We start from the raw sequence: 22,788 nt of genomic DNA, 5'->3' as shown, positions 1-22,788 counted from the left end.
GACTATTGACAGGAAACCAGATCTGCTCCAGTGAACACAGCGCTCACCTCAGCAAGCAAATTCCCCCGTGAAGGCAGGGACCTGCCTGCTCTGCTTGAACAGGCATCTGGGAGCCACTTTAGTTACCAAGCCCACAGACAGCAAGCCCATAAAGATGTCATCCTGGAGAGGGGTCTCCAGCATCCACCCACCCCTGGCATGGCAACCTGTGGGTGCCTTTGCCAGGAGCTGCCTGCTGGAGCAGCAGCAGTGAATTTGAAAAGTAGGTGTCAAACTCCACCTGAGGATTAAACTGAAAGGTTTGGTTGTGGTGTTTGAGTGGGTTTGTTACATTTTACGCTCAACTATCAAACCCCCATCCCTGCAGAGAGGCCATATGGTTCATTCATTATGCATACCTGACCCTTTCCCTGTCATCTGCCCATTAATCCACCTTCTCAAGATGAATTTAAATGCCCTATACTCCTCAGCAGCTTGAAACAGAAGCTATTGAAAAGTTACTTATTCTTTAAAGTAACGTGCTGGAGGAATGCTCTACTTCCCTCCCTCAAAAGGTGGAATTTCACAGCCAGGCTGCTGCTATCAGGAGGACAGCACTAATGAAACCCCACCCCAAGCTTGCAGAAACTGGCTCATAAATAAGTGCAACACAGCTTTGAAGCCAGTGTTTCACTCCATGTCACAGCAAGAAAAAGCAGGCTGGCATGCAGTGAAAAGAGGAAAACTGATTTTTTTCCCAGCCAGCCATGCATCTCTACAGTCCTAAGATGCCAGACAACTTATATCTTTTTTGGGTTGGGCTTTTTTTGCCTTCATCAGAAACAATGTCATCTGGCTTTCTCTAAATTTGGACTGCTGGATGCATGGTACCTTGAGTACTTAAGTTCAGGTGACCTGCAATAGTAGAAAAAAAAGGCATTGCAAATTACTGAAGTGTATTTACACTACAGTAAGTGATGAATTTCCATCAGTTTTCTACAATCACGAACCAGTGCTCAAAATAAAATCACTTACACCAGCCAAGGAAACCCAGTGGTTGCAGAACTTGGAGTAGAAGGATTCTGGTATTTGTTGAATTTCCAGCTCTGGAATTTGTTGCTTTGTAGATGATTCTAAAGAGAAAAAAAAGGAGCAGGTATGGGGAAAGAAGATACATCAGAAAGGCACTGAAGTGGGGGTTGGGCTTTTTATCCTACCTTAAGTTAACAAACTGCAGAAAACCAAAGAAAAATTCTAGCTGACAGCTCAAACCAGGACACAGAGCTTAACCAAACCTTCCAAAACGAAAGCAAAAAAGAAGTTCAAGGAAGAAAGATGCTGCCAGCTCTGGTGCTGAGCCTATTTGAAGGCCACATCTGCTTACCTCTGCCTCAGTTTTCCTATTTGTGAAAGACCAGAAATAGGGGTTTGTTCTATTGGAAGGGCTCATGAACCTTTATCAAATCATTCTGATAAAACACTACAGCACTGAGATGTGTTGAATACCCACATCACCAACACAACAAATCCAGGCTCTTAGCTGTGGCTTAGAGGCCTCACTGGTGGCATGGGGACAACTGCATTTAATATCCTGAGTTTTAGACTCACGGGGCTCCCTCCCTCCTGCCCTGCACCAGGATGAAGCAAATCCCAGATACACTCAAACCCTTTCTAATGTACAGTGTTAAGAGTGCATGTGTAGATTAATGAATATATAGTAAACAAGCCTACACTAAATATAGTCTTGCCTGCTTTCCTGTGATTAATCTACCATAGGAAATTATCCTGGAACTTCTCCTGTGATGCATTGCCATGAACCCTACCTGCCCCTGCAATAAATTATATTATTGCTATGAATCATTGAACAACAGCCCCATATAAAGCTAGTTTCACACCTTTTTCCAGGAACATACCATGGGTGGAGATGTCCATCTCCTACAGCCCTCACCTTCTCCCCTCCGGCCGGGGAGCACAAGCGCCTCGCTGCAGAGCTGCTCCCCCAGCTCCAGCATCCCAGGGCTGTGCTGGGCTTCCACAGTGGGTGATAAGCAGGGACCCACATCACACCAAATGCTCTGCTCAGCCAGGCCCTGCCAGCTCTCCCTGTGGGGCTCCACGGTCTCATCCCAGCCACTCCGAGCTGGGGTCGCATCATGATGGAGATCCAGGAGAAAGCTGTCTTGTAACGTCTGCTTGGCTGGCTTCTTTGCCTTCTTTTGTTTGGCCTTTTGGGTTAAATTCTCAGCTCCATCTTTTTTGCAAGTTTCTGGCTCACTATGAAATGGTTTAAAAAGCTGGTCCATGTCTTTTGTGAATTCCAGCAAGGTGCCATTTGATCGGCTTTGAATTACTCCATCTGCTGCACGGCTGGAGGACTTGCTGAAAATTAAAGGCTGGGAGGAGTGAGCAGGCTGAGTGTTTTCCATCTGGGCCTCGTCAAGTTTCTGCTGAACATTGTAGCTCAAGGAAACTGAGAAATAGGAATAGTCTATGACAATATAGGTCAACATGAAGTTGATGGTGACTATGGGAGCAAGAATGTTCACTTGCCCAATGAAGACGAAAGCCATGGTGATGACACTTGTTAAGCAAATTGCAGCCACTGGAGTCTTGTTGGGTCCTTTCTAGTTCAAAAATAAAAAAACCACCTTATATTTAAATTAATAAATTTAATGAGCCTTGCTGCAAGGATTTCCCACTTGCTCAGCGGCCGTGGGTGGCACCCCCATACCTGGGCACCCTGCAGTACTCCCTTATTCATTAAATACAGGCATGGATGTGCAAGCAGAGGCTCACCAGCTTAATAAGTTAAAGAACAGGCTGGAAAACCAAAAGCTGCTGAGCTCCTACCTCACCTCTGAGCTTTACTCAAGCTTTGTCTTTGGAAAATCCATCCACTCTTATTCCGTATCTCCATGGCAAAACACCATTAAAGCAGCAATAAACCTTCAGAGAGATTTGTGGGGCTTATGAGAAGGCTTGGCAATCAAATGTGTTAATGAGAGCTGACTGTTTCTCTCTTATTTCTGTACAGGACTCAGCACTGCTGCCTTCCCAAAGGGTTCCCCCAGGCTACGGTCTGCCTCCCACTGCCAGCCACAGCCAGCGATGTTCTGCCTGCTGGGAGAGCTGCCACAACCACACCAGCAGCTTCTGGTCCTGCCCTGACGTGAGACTGAGCTAAAGCCATGGTCTGCTGAGCCCTCTGCACTTGGGGTTTCTTTGCCTCCTTTCCCCCACCCAAGCCACATCTGCCCAGCAGCAGAAGGAGAGGCAGAAAGGTTGGGCAGCCAAGGATGCTGAAGGAGGGAGGTCAGGCAGCCAGGAGAAACTCCACCTGCTCTTCTCCTCTGGAGTGGGGGGAAGGCAGGGAGAGGAGAAGAGAGATACAAAGCAAAGGCCATCAAGGCATGGAAAGACTGAGCTATCAGCTCAGAAATTTTAATCCCAGGTCTAACCCCTTCTCCTTGGACCAGGCACTGCCTCACCGTTTCGGTACCTGAGAAGCCTGTGCAGGCTCATAAAGACTTTGCTGGAAAATATTCTACAAGATAACTTTCAAAATATCTTAGGTTTTCCTTTAGTGCATGTGCTTCTTTAATAAACACACAGCTCAAATGGAAACTATTTCTATTTCCTCCACTCTTATTTATTAACAGAAAAGGTCTGGACCTCACATCATTTCACAATGAAATAGAAACACCCCTCAGGGATAGAGGATCTTTGATATCAGAAAGATGTACTGAGATGGGGAAAAGATGGCACTATCTCAGGATGCCTCTGGCTTGGGTTTAACTCTACAGAAAGTAGCTGTGTCCTTCCCACCAGCTGGGGTTATGGTGACTGCAATAATTTTTTTCAAACACAAAAAAGAAGAACTGATGTGGAACAGATTGCTTAGGGCAAACTAAATTATTAACTCTCCATAAAACAAACCTAGATGATTTTCAAGGAGGCTGAGAGAAAGATGGGGGTTATCTGCCACTGATAACCTCTCTTTTTGAGCCATTCCTGTTGTGGCTCTCTCCTGGGACAGGGTTCAGAGCAGAAAATTTGACAGGAAGACAGAAAACTATCAGAGAAGAACAGGAATCAGCTCTGCAGTCAAATTTGCTAAATCACTGGGAATTTGCAAAGAATTGTCAAGTGGAGAACAGCTTGTTCTGGGATCACCTGAAAACTGTCTTCAGGAGCAGGAAGTTCTTGCTGTCATTGTTGTTCCTGTTTCACTTATAATTATTGCTATTTATTATTAGTACTGCTTACAATTATAATTTTAGAAAAATACTTTGAGAGACAAAAATATATAAAATCATTATAATATAAGACATTGGCATATTTTAAACATTCCTTAGTTCCAATATTATAAAATATTTTTTTCTGTATTTAAAAGCTGCTCTCAAGAAGCAAAACAACCTAACAGTTTTCCAGTCACCCAGTACAGAGAGTTACAGGCTGCTGGTTACTGAGAGGGAAGGAATTTTTTTCCCTGTTTAGAAGAGAAAGTCTTAAAAAATAGTTTTCTCTCAATGCATAGCCCAAGACTACAGACTGATCTCAGAGGAACAGCTCATGTGAATGAGGATTACTTTAGAGGACAGGGAAAAAGCCTCTTGTCATGTCCAAAGTCAGGCTTTGTTTCCAAGCACACCTAAAGCTTAGCAGCCCCCTGACTTAACCTTTCAAATCTGCACTTTGGTTTTATTTTATTGTGCCAAAAAAAGGTACTTTATCTTAAAAAAAGTGTTCTCTTCTTCAGTGCACACAATACACTGCACCAGGACTAGTCACATACTCAGCTACAAGCTTACCAAGGAGGACAGGAACTGCTCAAAGAAGAAGTGCAGGAAAGAAGAAAAGTAAAACGAAAAAAAGAGAGGCAGTTACCACTTCACCAAAGTGCTTGGCCGAGGGCAGAGAAAAACCAGGCACCTCTCTTGGTTGTGCTTAGGATCAGAACCACCACAGATAAGGCATTTGAAAAAATCCTCCCACCTTTCCCACCTTTTCTGCCTGTTTGAGGATACCATATCCCGAGCTCTCCCATCTTTGGTTTTCATACATCCCCCATCTCACCCTACAGAAACACAGAATTCCTGGGCAGGTGTCCTTCAGGTGAAGGTTTGACAGCAGTCTTGGAGAAAGGATGACTAACCCCACGTCCCAGGAAGGTCAGCATGGGGATCACGTTCTCCTGGGCGATGCACTGCAGGATCCTGGGTGCTCCATACAGCCCTCCCATGCAGGAGGCCAGGGATGAGATGTACAGCCCTAGCAAAAACAAGAAACCCACCAAGGATACCTGGGGGAAGCAGGGAAAATGTAAAGTTGATTATTTTGTTCTCTAAAGACCCCCAAGCAGCTTACAAGACATATATTTTAAGAGATCACATATATTTTGTGACATTGCAAATGAATAAAGCAAGCCCTGGGAAAGCAGCAATTTAACTGGTCTATGGCATGAAGTGCAAGCAATTAATACAGGAAAATTATCCCATAAAAATAATTTAATACTGAACATCCTGTACCAGCAGAGCCATTTGACAAGCTCATATCCAAGAAATTCTTTGTCACTTGGAGCAACTGCAGCTAAGCAGCTGCCATTAGATTCCCCTTAAGTAACTGGAAGTGAGTTTATTTCAGGAGAGATCACTTATATACAGGGCACATCGTACAGGAAAAGCTGCCCAGGCCTTCCAAAACAGGAAGACAAACCCCTGTGTCCCAGAGGGGAAAACCAATCCTGAAAGAAACCAAATCAAAATTGCCACTTAAATGAATGTCACCTCAAAAAACACGGTCTGAGGGATATAATACAATGACCTTATTTTCCTGTCTTCAATGAGAAAAGAATTTCCTTTGGCCAACATTAAACTTAAAAAAAACCAAAACAAAAAAACACCAAACCACTTTTAAGCTGCAGTGCTAACAAGGATGGGTTTATTACTAGTTTCTAGCAATCACCCTTTCAGATGGGAAGCATCTCCTGCAGGCATGGAGGGAAAGGAGAGCAGCTCATGGTCCACCAGAGAAGCAAGGAATAGGGTCCCCCTGCAGAGGCCCCCAGAGTCAAGAGCTGAGAGCAGAGGCAGCATCTCTAAAACAGACCCTACACATCCCCCTCAATATGAACTCTGTGCAAGAAACTTGGAAATGGGAGTGCTGCTGGTACTACGGAGTAAGGAAATGGGCTAAAAGAGCCAAGGAGACTAAAATTTGGGGTCATCTGAGCCATCCCCACATCCTGCAAGACCACATGAGCCTGACAGCCAGGCACAGAGAAAGGCAAAGCATGGGGGGCAACACCAGCAGAGTGGGTAAGCAGGGAGAAAAGCACCAAATTTTGGTCCAGATCTGTCCTGCCTAGACTCTACTGAAGTGAGCTTCTGCAGATGCAGACAGACAGACAGACATCTGTGGCAGAGGATCCCAACGAATGCAGGTCCCCTACATCTCCCTCTCTTCCACCCTTCCTCTCATCGAAAAAAGGTCTAAATGAACATAGGTCCTCCCTGCCTCTGTCCCCATTCAAATCAGGCAGCATGTGCTATTTAGAAGGAATTACAAAATTTTTCATAGATAAAGATGTTCGAGTTATGTTTACTTTTCCTCATCTACGGTAACCATGTGCAGGAAAAAGGAGATAGGCTAAAAAGCCCTAAAATGCCTCCTCTTTGGGGAAGGCATGTAAAATTGATGCTGTGGTCCAGAACCATAAAATCCTCTTGCCACAACATTTTTTTTTCCCATTAAAATCCACTGAGCCTAGTGAATTTTATCTTGTGGGACAGAGGAAACTGGAGGCAAAGATGAGCAGATATCAGCAGATATCCATTAGACCCATAACCAGACACTCAATGGGGAATCTTCCCTCCACATCTCCTCCAATCCTGTCCTTCTCTGAGAAATACTTGGAAGAAACAATCATTTGTACCAGACATCATATATTATTTCAGCTGCCAAAAATGCTTGCATTTAAATGTACTACTTGACATTCAAATCAGGGTGAGAGGGGAAGAGTCCTTTTCACCAAGGCGGATGAAAGGGTTTGCTAGAGGTTTTGAGCACGGAGGCTGTGAATACTTTGTAAGAAATTGGCACTCTGAGCTCATTAGAAGCAAATTACTGAATCTCATTTTTATGTTTTAAAAGGCAAACAAGTACTGTAAGGGAGAAAAGCTGCCAAGCACTCGCTCACCTGTAAGTGACAGAAAGGGAAAGTGCTCGTTGGATGTGTGATTTTTTCCCCCTCCAACCCCACAAAAAAAAAAAAAGCTATTAATATTTAAAGCAGCATGTAATAATTCAAAGAAGCAACACTCATTGGGTTTGCACCAGTTTTGTTCCACACTAAAAAACAAAACTGAATTTGCTTTTTTATATTTAACATTATCAAGTATCTTCACATTCTTTACTGAAAGATTTTGTTTATTCCCCCACCAGAGAGTTTAAAGTTAAAACACAGCTTTAACAATCTCTTTCTCAGCAGCTGATTAACTTAAAACTGGCTCTTTTAGTAACTGTATTTTTCACCCACTAAATCTGTCACACTGACATACAGAGATGTTGCCTTACAGCAGGTAGGCTCCTTATTTTTTCCCCTGAAGCAGAGATGATTTTTTAACTTAGCAGCACGTGGCAGGAGCCTATCCACTCCCCACATAATTTGGAGTTTATTTGGAGGGCTGGAGGAAGTCTAGAACTACAATTACTTAGAAAGAAAATTAAGCCAGAGTTTCAAATTGATATTTTAGACTAAAACCATGTTACAAATCACAGAAACGGCAATCACCTCCATTTTAAATTAATCACAAGAAATATTGTCAAATATGGTGAACCCCTGGTTTGGGATAATTTAAATATTAACAGAAAATTAGCCCCTACAAATCCCATTTAAAGTAAGATAGTGGCACACCTTTTGCTCTCTTTTCAAAGGCCTGCAGTGATAGGGTTCATTGCCTGTAACACTGCAAACCTCCCTCTTGTACATAAACCCATCTGGTTAATAATCCTGTTGCTCACCCTGCAATTACAGCCCAACTGATATGGAAATGCAGTTCCTGTGACTTAGTGAAGATAAGCAGTGAGGTTCTTCAGAGGTTTCAGTTTGGTGTAAGCTTTGAATAAGATACAGCATTTATCATTAGAGCAAATTAGCATATTTTAGCTCTTCAAGCAATCTCTGTGTGATTATGCCAAGATTTGACTTTACTGGATGTGCTGGTGGGTGGCAAACTATTGACATTAATTGTGCACTGGGATTTGCAATGAGGAAATCGTCCTGAGCTTCAGTGAGGGATGGATACCCAAATTCCTTAGGCTTTTGGAAAACTCAAGCATTCAGTAAGGCTGACAGCAACCCAAAAGCACCATTCCATGAAGCCAGGCAGGGTTATTTGAACAAGTTACCTTCTCTGCTATCATGAAGTCATAGCGGAGCGACTGGCGTGTACAAATAGCTCCCAGCAAGAAAACAAAGACCATGTACAGAAACCACCTGCAAACAACAACAAAAAAAAAGAAATTACTTTTTGCCAGCAGGACAAGATCATTGAGAATTCTGCCCATTATCAGATCCAGAAGGTCAAGTACAGGCAAGCTGTTTCTTCAGTCACTCTGCATGGGCCATTCCTCCATGATTTATTCTTGGGGTTAAATTTAATACCAGCCCGTGTTGCTTACCCATCCCAATGGACCAGAACCAGCTGCAGCATGACCCTGTGGTACCCCTAAGGAGAAGCTACCAGCACCCAGGTAGGTGTCCTGGGAACAGACTTTTTAGTAGTGCCTGTTGCAATAGGACAAGGGGCAATGGTTTTAAATGAAAGGAGGGTATATGTATTGCTAGATATAAAGAAGAGGTTTTTCTCTTAGGACAGTCAAACCCTGGGACAGGTTCCCCAGAGAGGTGGTAGTAGCCCCACCTCTAGGAACATTCAAAGTCAGGTTGGATGGGGCTCTGAACAACCTGATCTAGCTTAAGATATCCCTGCTCATTGCAGGGGGTTGGACTAGATGACCTTTAAAGGTCCCTTCCAACCCAAATTATTCCATAATTCTGCACATACACGGGCCCCCATGTCTGGCAGTGATGTGAAACACCACAGCCAGCCTGCTCTACAACCTCACTCCTGTTCCTCCTTTGGTATCTCTGTCAGTTCCATGACTCAGGTGGGTGGATAAGCCAGACTGTCTGCAAAGTCCAGGCAGCAGAGGTGTGAATGACCACAGGTCATCCACCTGTGATAGTTTTGTGTCCTGTGCAATCCCCTTACTAAAAACAAGCACCAATTTGAGCAGAAATCCCTCTAAATTCAGAAGATAATTCCTTCCTGTCTGAACCTTGGTATGCAATTAAATGGAATAATTTTTAAAGCAGTTTAAGTGGCAAAGAGAACAGGCAGGAACCTACTGAGATTTTTTTTAACAGGTAACAGTATTTTATGCCTGGAAAGCAGCATTTCCAGGGTGCAGGGCTCCTATGTTGCCTTAGTCTTGCACCTAGATAAGTCATCTCAACTGTCTTGACCTTATTTTCCTCAGTAATAAAAATTATAGATTTATATGTATTTTATAAAGTTGTATTGTTTTTTTGATATATATATATATAAAAAAATATATAATTTTTTTTCTATTTCTATAGAAAACATTTTAAAATCATCAGCAAGATGTGACAGAATCACTTGCTCCAAGCCTTTGAGAACTCTGCATCCTGCCCAGGGACAGAGGGCTGCAGCAGGGCAGCAGCTCTGGCACCACCACACATCCCACCCCAGGGAGGAGGAAGGGCTGATTATGTCTGCGTTAATGAACCTCTTCTCTAACCCACCCAGAGTAGGTGGTGGTAATGGATGATCATTTGAATGAGAGCCAGACTTTAATTTTCCAGATGGCTGAGTAATAAAAGGCTGATGGGAACATGAAATGGATTGGTCACATCCAGGGCAGTCTCTGAAGAGTAAATTTTCCCCAATCTGTGACTTACGAGGTGCCAATAGCAGCCAGAGACCCCAGGGGGATGTTGGTAGCAGGCTTCTGGAGATCTCCACTCATATTGAACCCAGCCATCACACCTGTATTTTGCAGACATAAATGCAATTTGGAGTTAATCTAAATTATAGCATGTATGTTACACAAGATGTCATGTAGTTTAATGAATCAGTTAATTGATTGCTTTAGAGCAGTAACTGTATTACTGCACTTCCACACACACAGGTCCTGGCTCCCATCAACTGCTAGGTTAAAAAACTGTTCATATCTTTAATAGAAGCAAACCACCTCTAACACATCTACAAAGAGCCTTTTCTCCAGTTTGAATAGTGCTAGGGAAAAAAAAAAAAAAAAAGCAAAAAAACCAACAAAACCAACCAACCAATAAATAAATAAATAAACCAGAAAAAAAAAAAAAAAAAAAAAAAAAAGAGAAAGAAAAAACCCACAACAAAACAGAAAAAAAAAAACCAAACCAAACCCACAGAAATCTGAACAAAACCCATTTTATCTTAATGTAAACCTCACAGAAGACAGTGCTGGCCAATTGTTGAAAAGAAAAATGCTACTGTTCATCACAGCAGCACATTCAGCAGGTGGTACTGTGTCCCCCAGCCCCCCCGCCACCTCCATTACAGGTCCCTGCATTCACGGGGGACAATCACAGTTACAAAACAGCCTGTCCTGTCCCTGTTTAATGATGATCACATGTCCCTTTAGCAGAGCAAATAACAGTGCTCAGCACGTAGGTGGCACCTCCCAGCCAAGGGACCTGCTTTGGAAGGAGGCATTATCTTCACTTTGCAGATAGGAAAACAGAAGGGCTGAGAGGGCAAGTGACTGTCCCAGCATCACGTAGAAAACACGTGGTAGGACTAAGAATAAAGTACTGAGCTGTTATTTTAGGCCAGAGTACAGGGTATTGTACAGCCAGGGACAGTCCCTAGCCTAAAAAAATTACCACTTAAAGATGCAAGAAAGGGGAACAGGATGGAGCCAGTCTCCATGTTGAGGCCAGGATCCCAAGGTACAAATTAGTTAAGAGGCTTTGCCCACAGTAGAAGTCCTACCAGACTTGACATAAAACCACAACTTCTCTTGCCACATTATCTGAAAACTTTTCCTCGAAGACAACAGATATCTGCTATAAATAAGATAAACAAATAAAACCCCATGACTTAGAATCCTGATGAGTATGTGGACAACTTGAAGGCAGGACAGAAGAGTCTCTTTAAGACGCTGACTTCTGCCCATCGCTGTCCCACCCCTGGGATGTCAAACAAACATCTTCATAAGGACACATGGGCCAACTGCCAGCCTGCAGGGCTCACGGGACAGTCCCCAGGAGCTGGGTTGAGATCATCCCAGAGCAACAATGAGGAGGAGGAGGATGCCAACACCACAGCATGCACAGCATCTGCCAGCCCCGGCAGCAGGAGTGCGGCCACACGCCACTCTGCCACTCAGCTGCCAAGCCCAGCAGCCATTCCCCATTTTCAGAGGACACAAAAATGACAAACTCAGTTCCTGAGGCTGCAAATCTGCGTAGCCACAGCTCAAAATCAGAGGCAACCCACTGCATTCTAAAGCTCAAACACTGATTGCTGCTTGGGAGGATTTTCTCCCAAGATGAAGGAGCCATGGGACAGGGGAAAGGGGATTAACCCTGCTCAGCAGGATGGGCATCTTCCCTACAGACCCTGCATGGCCACTGATGGAATGTTCCCATGGACCAAATGTTGGGTTGATAACTGGGGGCAAGGTCTCAGCTTTGGTGTCCATCTTCATAGCTCCATGTCCCCATCTGCTCAATGAGAACCATTAACATTTTCTCTCCTTGCTGTGCTGCCATGAGGACAATACATTAATGAGCATAAAGCATGCACACATTGCCAAACACTTCAGCTAAGCATCCAGGGCTTTCTTTATTTCTTTATTTCTTTATTTATCATTAAAATTCTTTCCTTAATGATTTTTTTTTTTTTTTTGTGCCCCCTTTAATCATTCCACACAACAGTCATCTTTCTCTGTCCTCCTCTCCACCACAGCAATGGAGCCCCAGCAGTCCCCATGGGTTCCTGGCATTCCTCAGCTCCTGGAAGAGCTGCCTTCCAGATTCAGACCAGATTTGAATCCTTGACACCATACCGAAAACATTACAAATCAAAACAAGTTCTTAATTTTCTCTTGGAAGACTATTCCATGGATGTACTTCTGAATAGCACTGTTAAAAGCCATCCACTGGTGCATTTCTCCACGAATAAAGCTTTCAAGTGCTGTTCAGCAGCAAAAGGCACAGGCTTAGATGGAGATGAGAAAAGTTAGGGAGGCAGATGCCCATGGAAATGGTCACAAACCTCATGTTAAATGAAGCCTCTACAAAGCATTCCAGTGATACACTACTTGGCAACTCAGGGGCAAAGCACAAAACTGAGAATACTCAGAATTTTTTCTTACAAAGGGAGCAAACTATTGTCAGGACAGCTGTTAATCTCATGTGCCTCTTGGCCAAGTTTCCCAAACATCTGGCACCACCTCTAAATCTCCCAGCTTGAGCTTGACTCACCTCTTCCTCATCCAGACTCCTAGCTCAACAAAGCACTAGGGGAACACCAAAATGGCATTTTTTTGACTAAATTAAAAGAAAAAAAAAAAAAAAAAGTTGAAGACATGAGCCATCTGTGCACCAGTTACTGTGCAGCCCAGGTCACTGCACTGTCTCCCGCCCACAGACCCACAGACATGCAGGAGCAGCCAGGAGATGACCTGCCAGGACCCACAGAAACAAGATTTTTGAGGTTGATGACTGACCTCCTGCTCAGCAGTGACCAGGGGTCAGGACAAGGCCAGAGCACACCATTAGCTTCTGTCATGACCTCCAGGAGATCACCAGAGTCTAATGCCTTTTAGGCCAAGGCCTTGACAGAAGAAACCTACACAGATGTTCTCAGTCACTCAGGCAAAAGCCATCTCTGTGTTCCAACCACAGCTCAGACCCGATGAGCACAGAAGGATGGACAGCCTACCAGCACAGGCATCTGGACAATGCCAAAGCCACCTCTCCACTGTCCCCACTGTCACCCAGAAAGTAATTTTACAGACAGGATGAGACCTGACAAAGAGCAGTATTGAGAAGGTCTTTTGTAAGCAGCAGACTAACCACCCCACTTTTCAATGAAGGGACAACCTGATTCATTTTAAAAAAAAACAAAACAATCTCCACCATCCTTGGTAAAACCCCATCAGAGAACTGGTGTGTCCTGCAAACAGCCACAAACAGCCTTTATGGAGACTCTGGCTGCCCAACAGAAGAAAAAACCTACACTTGCATATGAAATTCAATGACATAGAGAAGCTTGGACATTCCCTCCTCCAGACACAGAGCCGTCCCCTAGGGAAATGGCCAATTCCTTCTGAACTCAAGCAATCATATCTGCAGATTGTCCATGGAGAAAATTATCCCCCTCTGTTTCAGCGAGATAGCAGGCTGGATTTTCCACACTGGTTATTATCTCAGAGAGCAGAAGATAATGACAAAGCTTCTGGACGAGGAAGCATGAAAACACAGTCAACTCAGCCAGGAAATTATGGCTGAGACAGTCTGTACATTGCTGCTATTCCCAGTGTAATCCTGTCCTGGGCATCATCCAGGCATTGGATACGTGCTCAAGGAGACCACCTACATAGTAGGATAGACACAACCATCAGCTCCACCAGCTCTGGCTTCTGACTTCACCAGCTATGGTGTGTAGCTGTAGATATGACTACTTGCAAACACCCATTGCATTTTCCAGTTAATTTACTGTAAAATATAAAAGGGATTTTTTTCCTTCACCCAAGAGATGGAGAACGGAAAATCTTAGATAAGAATTGTAGCTAATTTTTTAAAAGGGCCAAATTCTCCACTGATGTAAGCTGGCACCTCTCCATGGACTGCAATGGAGTTGTGCCAGTTTACATCATCTGATCACTTAGCCCAAAACTTGTAAATCTATTCGCTGCCATTTTGCAAGCACCAAATATGGTTTATTTCAGCACTGGTTTCATTATGATGATATTTTCCACTAACACGGCTTCAAACATCACCTCACTTTCTTGAATCACATGACAACACACTTCTTTCATTAGCTGGAAAACCTCATGGATTTAGTAGAAAAAGAAAAGTGTTCTCTGCACAACAGAACTGATGTTTTTCTTCTTTTTAAAGCTGCACTGGTGGTTGCACAGCTGCTGCTGCTCTTGCTGTGCAGTCCTAGGAGTTGAAGGCGGGCAGGCAGCTCCTGAGACCCCATCTGGGCACAAAGCCCTCAGTAGATGGGTAGCTGGGAGCTTGCTAACACAGCAGAGCAGCAAAACACGTGCATTAAGAAGTTATTTACAAACATGCAGGAAAACACCTTGTTAATGCACAGAATCTCCGTGGGTGTTCACACCTTCCACAGCAACTGTGTTGGGCTTTTTTGTTTGAAGCTGGCACAGCTGAGCCCCCTGTGCCCCTGCACTCCCATTTAGGCCAGCTCTAGATGTATGTTTTGGATCACTCAGCTACTTCTCAGTTATTAAATGACAAACTTGGGGGAATAAAGCCAGCTGCACTGCACATCCAGCTGAATGGTTTAAGCAGGAAGCTTAAGCAGAAGGCCTCTGCTTACCACCCTTCAGCTGCAAAGCCAGGATAACTTCACTCAGCTTCGCTGGAGCTGTACCAATAAAATACAGAGAAATGAAGTAAACAACTGGACTTGGAGCAAAACGATCCAAGGAGGATGCTTGCAGGAGGCATCAAATTGCTACTGGTCTTCAAAAGGTTGGGATGATCACCCTTGGCCACAGTGCTCATGCTCCCCACTTGGTCCCAGTGAGGACCCTGCCACAGGACCTGCTCCCCTTTCCCAAAGTAGTTGCCCCTTGGCTTTTACAGCTACCAGTCCATATTTCTGAAGTTTCCATTTCACTGCTATTGCTGGTGGAAATGGACAACTTAAGATCACTTCTCTGTTCATCCTAAAGACCAAACTTGAACCAGTTGAACTCAGATAACCATTTCAGAGGCTGAATAAAGAGCTTATCCTGAAGAGGTCAAAATAGTTTCACTTCAAAGAGGAACATTTAATCTCAGAAAGGCCCAAACATCTTGTTTCTCAATTTTCTAAACATTTTTTTAAAAAAACTTTATTATCAAAACAGAATCTTAAATTGTAAACTAGCATATGCTAAAAATTAAAAAGAGTAAACACGAGATTCAATAATAAAAGATAAACAGAACATTGCTTTGGGTCAAAGAAATGTTTCAAACTGTCTCAAAGTAACTGCTCAAAGCTAAACAAGATTTAGTTCCACTGCAACTCTCTTGGTTTCTGTCGCTTCTTACTTAATGCAAAGATTTTTTCCTTCCAGAGCTTTGGCCAGGTCACTATGGGGGGCCCAGAAGAGGTGGGTACCACCTGGGGATGGTGCTGGGGAGGAGCACAGCCTGGAGGCGACAGCTTTGGAGTTTGCATGTCCCTGCTGCTCCTTTTCACATGGAGCTGGTGGGGACTGACACTGCCATTCCCTCACAACCTGCATCAGAGGCACTGGCAGCCCTAGCACAACTCCTCAGCCTGCGATGCACCCATCCCTGACGTGGCATCTCCTGTCTCACAGACCACTGGTGGGCTTGGGCTGCATCCAGGCTCACCCATAATATTGCAGCAAGCAGCTCTGCTCCAGCACCTGGGACCCCACCAGTGCTGGGGTCCCCTCAGCAGCCCTGCCAGGGCAGCCCCATCAGCTGGAAGATGGCAAACTAAGCCAGAGGGGTCAGGTGGGGTTGGGGAAACCACAACCCTCACTCATTGCCCTGGCTGGGGAAACCTTAGCATCATCCCCTGCACTTCAGAAGTTGCACAGGGCTCCCCTTTGTGATTTGGAGCAAAGCAGTCTTAAAAATTTCCTTAAAATTTCTCAGCCAGATCACAGGTTCTTCCAGGCACAGCACAGAACACAAACCCTATGCTTTATATATATTTTTATATATTTATATATATATATTCGATATATGCTTTATATTTATATATATATATAGCCTGTCACCATATTGATAAACATTCTTTGGAACCACTCTGACAGAGGTGAGGCCCCTGGATCACCATGGTGCTACCAACAGCAGTAACAGGAGCAGCAGTTGTGTTTTATGGTACCACTGGCACTGCTACTCTGAAGGAATAATTTAAACCCTGTAAATAAGCAAGCAATTAAAAAGAATGCATGAAAAAGCTGTGCAGCAACCAAAGTAATTATACATGAGCCCAAACCATATTTTCAGATTACTACTGGTATTACTACTGCAAACTAACACAGCAACAGGCTGCCAGGGCTTTAAATAAATCATATCTATTAGCTTTGGCCTTCTTCCTAGCAGTCAAGCATTAGCAGTGATGAAGAACCATTTAATATGGCTGATCATGGTAATTTTCTGCACAGCTTTGTCATAACTGTTCCTTCTTCTATAATCAGGGAGCTGGGAAAAACTGCTTTCCTGCATCAGAGGAAGGACTGGTGGGGAAAGGTGTCCTTCTTGGTGGAAAAGGTGATGGCAGAAGCCAACATCTCCATGGTGTTCATAGCTCAGGTATGTAAGTTTTCCAGGAGGAAGTCTACATGGAAGCAAAAGCCAGCATGGATAAATGGGGAGAAAGACCTTCAAAGGCAAATCTGAAGTCCTACACCCAATGCTCCTGACCTCCTAGCAGCTTGTTCCTCCAGCCCATGTTTCACAAGACCCTTTCATTTATCTCCCTGTACCACAGCAATTCTGCTAACAACTTCTAGTGAGTTGCTTAGAGCTAATCCTCTAAAAATTCATTCTGTAATCCAAGGATTCATTGCTATGGAAACTGCTTATAATTGGTACTTTTTATAGCTTAAAAAAAACAAGCATCAACAAAAGGTATTGTAACACCAGCTGATAGTTATTTCATTCCCACTGGAGATTGCCAGCTTTGGAAAGGGGATATGGATCTTCCTAGTAATTTAAGGGAATGAATAGTATGAAAGCATCCAGTTAAGCTCATAAGCATGAGCTGTGTGGACATGCAAAGATTAATATGTGGTGCTGTGCAGAGAGTGCTGGGTCAGCATCATGAGTGATGGCATCCTACCAGCTCAGCCACCTACCCATGGTAGGTCCTTCCATGCTCTTCCCACCCCCCCAGATCAACCAATCAAGCCATAAGATCTATCTAATAAGATAAATCATGATCTAGCTTTTCTGAAAGGCTTCATATCTTGTCATCTGAGAGCATTTGGCCAAGATTGGTGACTCAGCCCTGTTCTTGGCAGGAAGGGAGGGATTTATACCACCACGTCAACCAATAGAGTTGACCAGAAGTTTCTGACTACTGAGAGACAGAACAGAACAACCAAGTGAACAGGACAAGAGTGTGCAAAATCTGAGATGCTGGAGGAAAGCCTGAACATTTTGAAACAGTCATACAAGTCTCCTACAGCTGAGTATGGTCGCTCCAAGCCACCCAGAGGAACTCCTGTTGCTCCTGCTCATCTCTAAGATGTGACAATGGGGGAAAGAGGGGAGGACAAAACTTTCAGTACCTGTGGCAGCTGGGAAGAACACTCCAAAAACGGTGAAGAAGGACTCCCCCTGGCTGTAGTCTGGCAGCGTGTTGTTGAACATAAGCTCTTCAGAGTAGCCAACAAAGCCATGCCCTGCAAAGACCAAGAAGGCAAGAGAAGAACCTCAGAAACCACAGGGACAGCAGGAGACCCTGTGGCATGCTATCTGTGACCACCCATCCTCTAAGCATGTGTGAGTATAGTTTGAAAGGATGAATGTGAATTTTTTTGGTGTGGGAAGAAAGCAGATAAGAGGTCAGTGTGTTCACATGGGTGCCAGTGCCAGAGAAAGGCATTGCTGATGGTGGATGCAGAGGTGGAGACCAACATGTTGAGAGGCATAATGGGCCAGAAGGGTTTCGTCAATCCAGAGCACAAATCATTTTGAGTCCTACCTGCAAACAAGCAGGACATCTTTCTGCAAAATCTGTCCATGGAGGAAAGCTGGCTGCAGGCATCAGCTATTTATACTCATTTATCCATGCCATTTTAATCCTCTTTCCAAATGGAGCAAAATAGTGCTGCCATAAGACAGCTGCATCCCTGAGCAAGCCCTCACACTGCATCCCAATTGTCTATTTCTACCACTCAAGTTTCTGCCCAGAGAAGACCTGAGATGTGCCCAACACACCCAATTTATATACTGGTTAACAGCTAAGCCAGAAACAATAAAACCAGCTTGTTTCAGGATGGGCTCTGCCCTACAGGGTGGGTTTCCCAACAGAGAAGGAAAAAGGTGCCCTAAAACCACCCTATGCTTTGACGCCCCACTGTGTGCTTACCCTCCTGATGCCATTGCTCTCCTCCTGTTCAAGCCCAAACCAAGGCTAAACATGGGGCTGTGCGTCAGTAGCAGCCACCTTTCTCCTGAATCTTCTGCAGATGTTTATCATGGTGAAACAAGATGCAAAAGTCGAGACCTTGGGCCGTGCCCCACTCCCCACATTAACTCTGCCAAGTTTTCCCAAGATAATACACACATGGGTTTTCCTTTCCAAACAAAAAGTTTTACAAAAGATGGGAGAGAGAGGAAAGGGGTAGGACATCAACAACATGCAGCTGGTTTACTGGGCATGAAATGGAGGATCCTACTTCACACTCGAAGGGCAGGTCAAATTCTTCCAAAGTTCTGGATTTCTTAAGAATACTTGAACCTGACAGCTGATGTGCTGGCAGAGGATTCTTTAGGAAAGGTTTTTAGATCCTGAACTCATGAGAAGCAGGTTAAGGAATTAATTATATGTTTATGCAATGAATAATTTCACATTCAACAGGCATGACTGCTTTTTAATGAAGTATCTAAACCTGTGGAAACTTCTCCTCCCTGTCAGTAATCCAAACGCTCCTGCCAGCTGGGCTGGGAGGTGAGCAAAGTCAGTTCCTTCTTCGCTCTTGCCACTACAATCCCTCTCCACAAGACATGTGACTGCAATAACTTACATTTTCTCATTAGCAGGCAGGATGTTGTTTAAAGCTGCACAGGGTGATGGCCAGAAATTTTAAAAAAAGACTCCATCAAAGCTGCCCCCATGCCTCAAAGACAACATTAATGATGTTTGGACAATAGATTAAACCGGAAAATTAAATCAGAGCTCTGAACACAAGACATATCCATTTAAAGACTCAGAATATAACTAACCACAGAGCTTTGAAGTTGTCACAGAAAAATCCTATAGATAATCAACAGTTTCCTACTACATCTGCATTCATTGTGTTGCCCAAACATGGATGGAAACACACTTTTAGAAAAGGTCTCCTGCTGCTAGGCTTTTCAAAAGCTTCAGCTATCTTCACTAGGAACAGATGAGATTTAAAGGGAATAAGGTCAGTGCCACACCCTGACCCCTGGCCCTCCTGAGTGTCTGCATAAAATGCAGCTTTTGGAGACATAAAGGGAGGATTTGTGTAGGCTTTACATTCCCGGGAGACCAGATCTCAGCTCCTTCAACCAGAATTCATGCCCACGACAGCAAGGCGCTTGGGTTGGCTACAAAACTCCCACCCAACTGCTCAAGCAAAATTTCAGTCCCTGGCCAAGGGATTTTTCACATAGCATGTTCTCCTCCTAGAAATGTTAATGTTAGATTTGTTTTAAAAAAAAGTGGACAAAATATTCATCTCACTCAAAGATGGACCTTCTCCAGCCTGTTCTTCACAGCAGCACCAAGTACATCTATGTCACTCTTGATAAAAGCTTGCTTTTCTGATTCTTAAACATTTCTTGTGAAGCAGACTCTAGCCTCTCTTTATGCTTTACACCATATTCTCTTGTCTTTATCATTTAGGTTTCCCCTACTGTCTAACCCAAATCACCCTGTTTGAGGTTCGTGGTGCTATTTCTTGCCTGACCCACAAGTCACTTGCATTATTTAGCAGCATCCTTTCACCTACCGGAAACTGTCCCCATCCTGCACTGGCACAGCTGATGGCTTCTGCCAGGCTGTAAATTTCATCAAACCACAAATCATCCTTTTCACACCACTTCCCCAGCTTGTGCAAGGTCATCTGGAAGTCTGACCCTTTCAGCCAGGCAGCTATGAGCTCTTCCCAGCTGGGGTTATCTACAAATTGAATTGCCTTTTCCAATCATCCAAGCAATTAAGGAAAATAACACCAAACCAAGACCAGAACCTGACCAGACAGCCTTCTGCTTTTTGAATGGATCATCTCCAACCAAGGTCTTCCAGCCAGCTGTTGGGGTTATATAATTCAATGAAGGACTGATCCAGGCACTTTGGCTGCCTTATGTCTTCTTTCTCATACAATACATACATTTTTTGTGACACCCTTTTGACCATCCCATGTCCAAAGAGAGACTGAGAGATCCACGAGTCCAACATCTGACCTGCAACTGTGTACATCTGACCCCTAACAAACCTTAAGAAGTCAAACAATTCCTCTTGCTCCATCCATGTTGCCCTTTCCTACTTTATTCCTGCTATTCTCTAGGTGTAAGAGACAAAGCCTGAAACAATGGCAGATGTTACTGGAACCACAGAAAATGACAGCAGTGGATTTGTTGAAAGAATCACCGGATGAGCCTAAAGCTCCATCCCACCTCTGCTTCCTTTCCTCACAGCTCTAGTGGGTGAGAGGAAGCCCAGCCATTCCACATTTTCCCTTTATACAGAACCAGGAGATTTCTTTTAGCATTAAAATTCACCCAAACCTCATTTCTCACTCAAGCACTCTCCTGTGAAGCAAATCTCACGTCCCTTTTGATCAGTTTCATGCCAGGATTTGCCACCACCATCAGTTTAAGCCACCTATCATCATAAGACCAGGGAGCTGAGAACAACTCTCTGTGAGCATCTCCTGGATGCCCTCCTGCCTGCGACCACAGCGAGTCCCCTGTGACCTTTCAGCTGTCATATTAATGGGACTAATTGTAGCTGACAGGGCAATTGGGCTGAAAATCATCCAAAACAAAACAGGAATCAGCAACTGAGACCAATCGGTTAAACCAACAGAGCAGTCGGTCAGTTGTTCACAGAGTCAATTATCCACATCCCATTGAAAGTGCACTTCAAAAGGGAAGAGCCCTTTTGGAGGAGGGAGAAGGGAAGGAAACACCAAAGGGTCTATATTTGTCTCTCTCATCTCCAAACAAGGCAGACCTTTTTTTTCTTTTTTTTTTCTTTTTTTTTTTTTTTTTTAATTTTTATTTTATTTGTATTTTCTAAGAGGATCTTTTCCTTTTCCTCCAGCTAATGGCTGGGTACCCGAGATCCAAGCCAGATTCCTACCTTCTTGCTCATTACAAAATGTTTGTCTGATTTTGCTTTCAATTAATTTATGCAGCCCCGCAGCCTCTAGACCCTGCCTTTAATGATCCTGCTCTCAGCTGGCTTGCAGGAGGCTGAAGTGATATAAACAATCTTCCCAGAATCCTGCTAGAAGGAAAAGAATTTGGTTCCTTCTCTGCACTGTGTCAGCCTTATGGGAAATGCACAATAAAGAGTGGTAACAATTTATTTTCATCATCAGATACTCAATAAGAAGCAGGCAAATAATGGATTTCTCAAGTGGCTGAGCTGAAGTAAATAAACAACAGAGAAACAAATTGACTCAGAGCAACATCTGAATTATTACAGTGATTTTTGACAAATTAAGTCCTTCCAGTTGCCCTTATTAAAATGAGGTAATAGACAATAAAAACCACCTCGCAAGTTTAAAGTGGAAGAGCTTCCAGGATGAGCATCCTCCATTCACAAGCACAGGGAGACCATGAAGGTGGAGGGGGAGGAGGGAGGTGGCTGGGATTCTCATGTCCCCTTGGCCACCACAGATGCCTGCGAGGGGGTTACCAGCTTTGGGCTGGGTGCCATCACCACATGTCCCCTCCATGCAGATTGTTTCCAGGGTTGAGCTTCTGTTGCCACTCACCCTGTGGAACAGAACAAAACCAGCCAATGTGTTTTTTGGCACTCAGGACCCACCTTAGCAGAGCAGGCCCTCCATGACACCCAGAGCTGATGCAGAGCAGGGCTGGAGAAGGTTGGAGAAGGGGTGCAAGGCAAAGAGATGGTTACATGGGGTCAGGTCATTATGCAACGGCACAGAGGATGCTGGCGCTGCCAAGTCCCAGGCAACCTGGAGCTCATTACAGATTAGTCAGGTCTTGGCCAAATTCAATAAGCCTGTTCACAAGCTTAAGGTTAAGTAAACCCTGGCACAGAGGCAGGGGCTAAATAACACAAAAATGGAAAACCACCTTAAGAAACAGCTCCCAGAAGATAGACACGTATTGCGCTCTGCTTGTGATTAGAGGTTTTAATTATGAAGGTGAATGCTGAAGGCTTGAAGTGGGGAGATTTTTTTTTTTTTCTTTTCCTAAATCAGTAAGCCCACACGTTCCTGCCTGGAAGATACTTGCTGAGATTTGCTCTCAGAGGCACAGCTGGAAGTGTTTGTCTTGCAGCACATTTCCCAGGTCTGACCCCAGTGTTTTCAGGACCCTATGTGATGTAAGAGGTGGAGAGCCAAGGAGTAATTATATATCCTTGGCATAATTATCTCCTCTCTCTCTTTCCCTCTTCTTCTTCCATCTCTAAATCCTTCTGGCATAAGCTCAAAAACCCAGTCATTACCCTTAGACAGCAGTTCAAGCACATGCCAGCAGTGAGGTCCTGGTGTGGGTGCTGGAGGTACCTGAGGACACCAGCATGAAGGAAACAGGAATGGTCCTCACAGCTGCCATCCTCA

The 22,788-nt window shown here is 44.2% G+C and overlaps 1 protein-coding gene across 2 annotated transcripts in view; it reads right to left on the bottom strand.

Annotated features, from left to right (window-relative positions):
- Nucleotides 1–22,788, bottom strand: part of SLC12A8 (solute carrier family 12 member 8) — a 52,300-nt gene that overhangs the window by 5,814 nt on the left and 23,698 nt on the right. For both annotated transcript variants that reach the window (XM_071746598.1, XM_071746597.1), the window contains 6 exons: nucleotides 17,563–17,676; nucleotides 9,965–10,052; nucleotides 8,389–8,476; nucleotides 5,135–5,281; nucleotides 1,928–2,603; nucleotides 1,015–1,112 (listed from right to left, as the gene is read on the bottom strand). In XM_071746598.1, the coding sequence (XP_071602699.1) occupies nucleotides 1,015–1,112; nucleotides 1,928–2,603; nucleotides 5,135–5,281; nucleotides 8,389–8,476; nucleotides 9,965–10,052; nucleotides 17,563–17,676 (1,211 nt within the window). The remainder of the gene's footprint in view (nucleotides 1–1,014; nucleotides 1,113–1,927; nucleotides 2,604–5,134; nucleotides 5,282–8,388; nucleotides 8,477–9,964; nucleotides 10,053–17,562; nucleotides 17,677–22,788) is intronic.

Source organism: Heliangelus exortis, chromosome 6 (genome assembly GCF_036169615.1).
Source record: "Heliangelus exortis chromosome 6, bHelExo1.hap1, whole genome shotgun sequence".
Lineage (NCBI taxonomy): Eukaryota > Metazoa > Chordata > Aves > Apodiformes > Trochilidae > Heliangelus > Heliangelus exortis.
The sequence above is the reverse complement of the archived record's forward strand: the minus strand, read 5'-3'. Positions and strand labels throughout refer to the sequence as shown.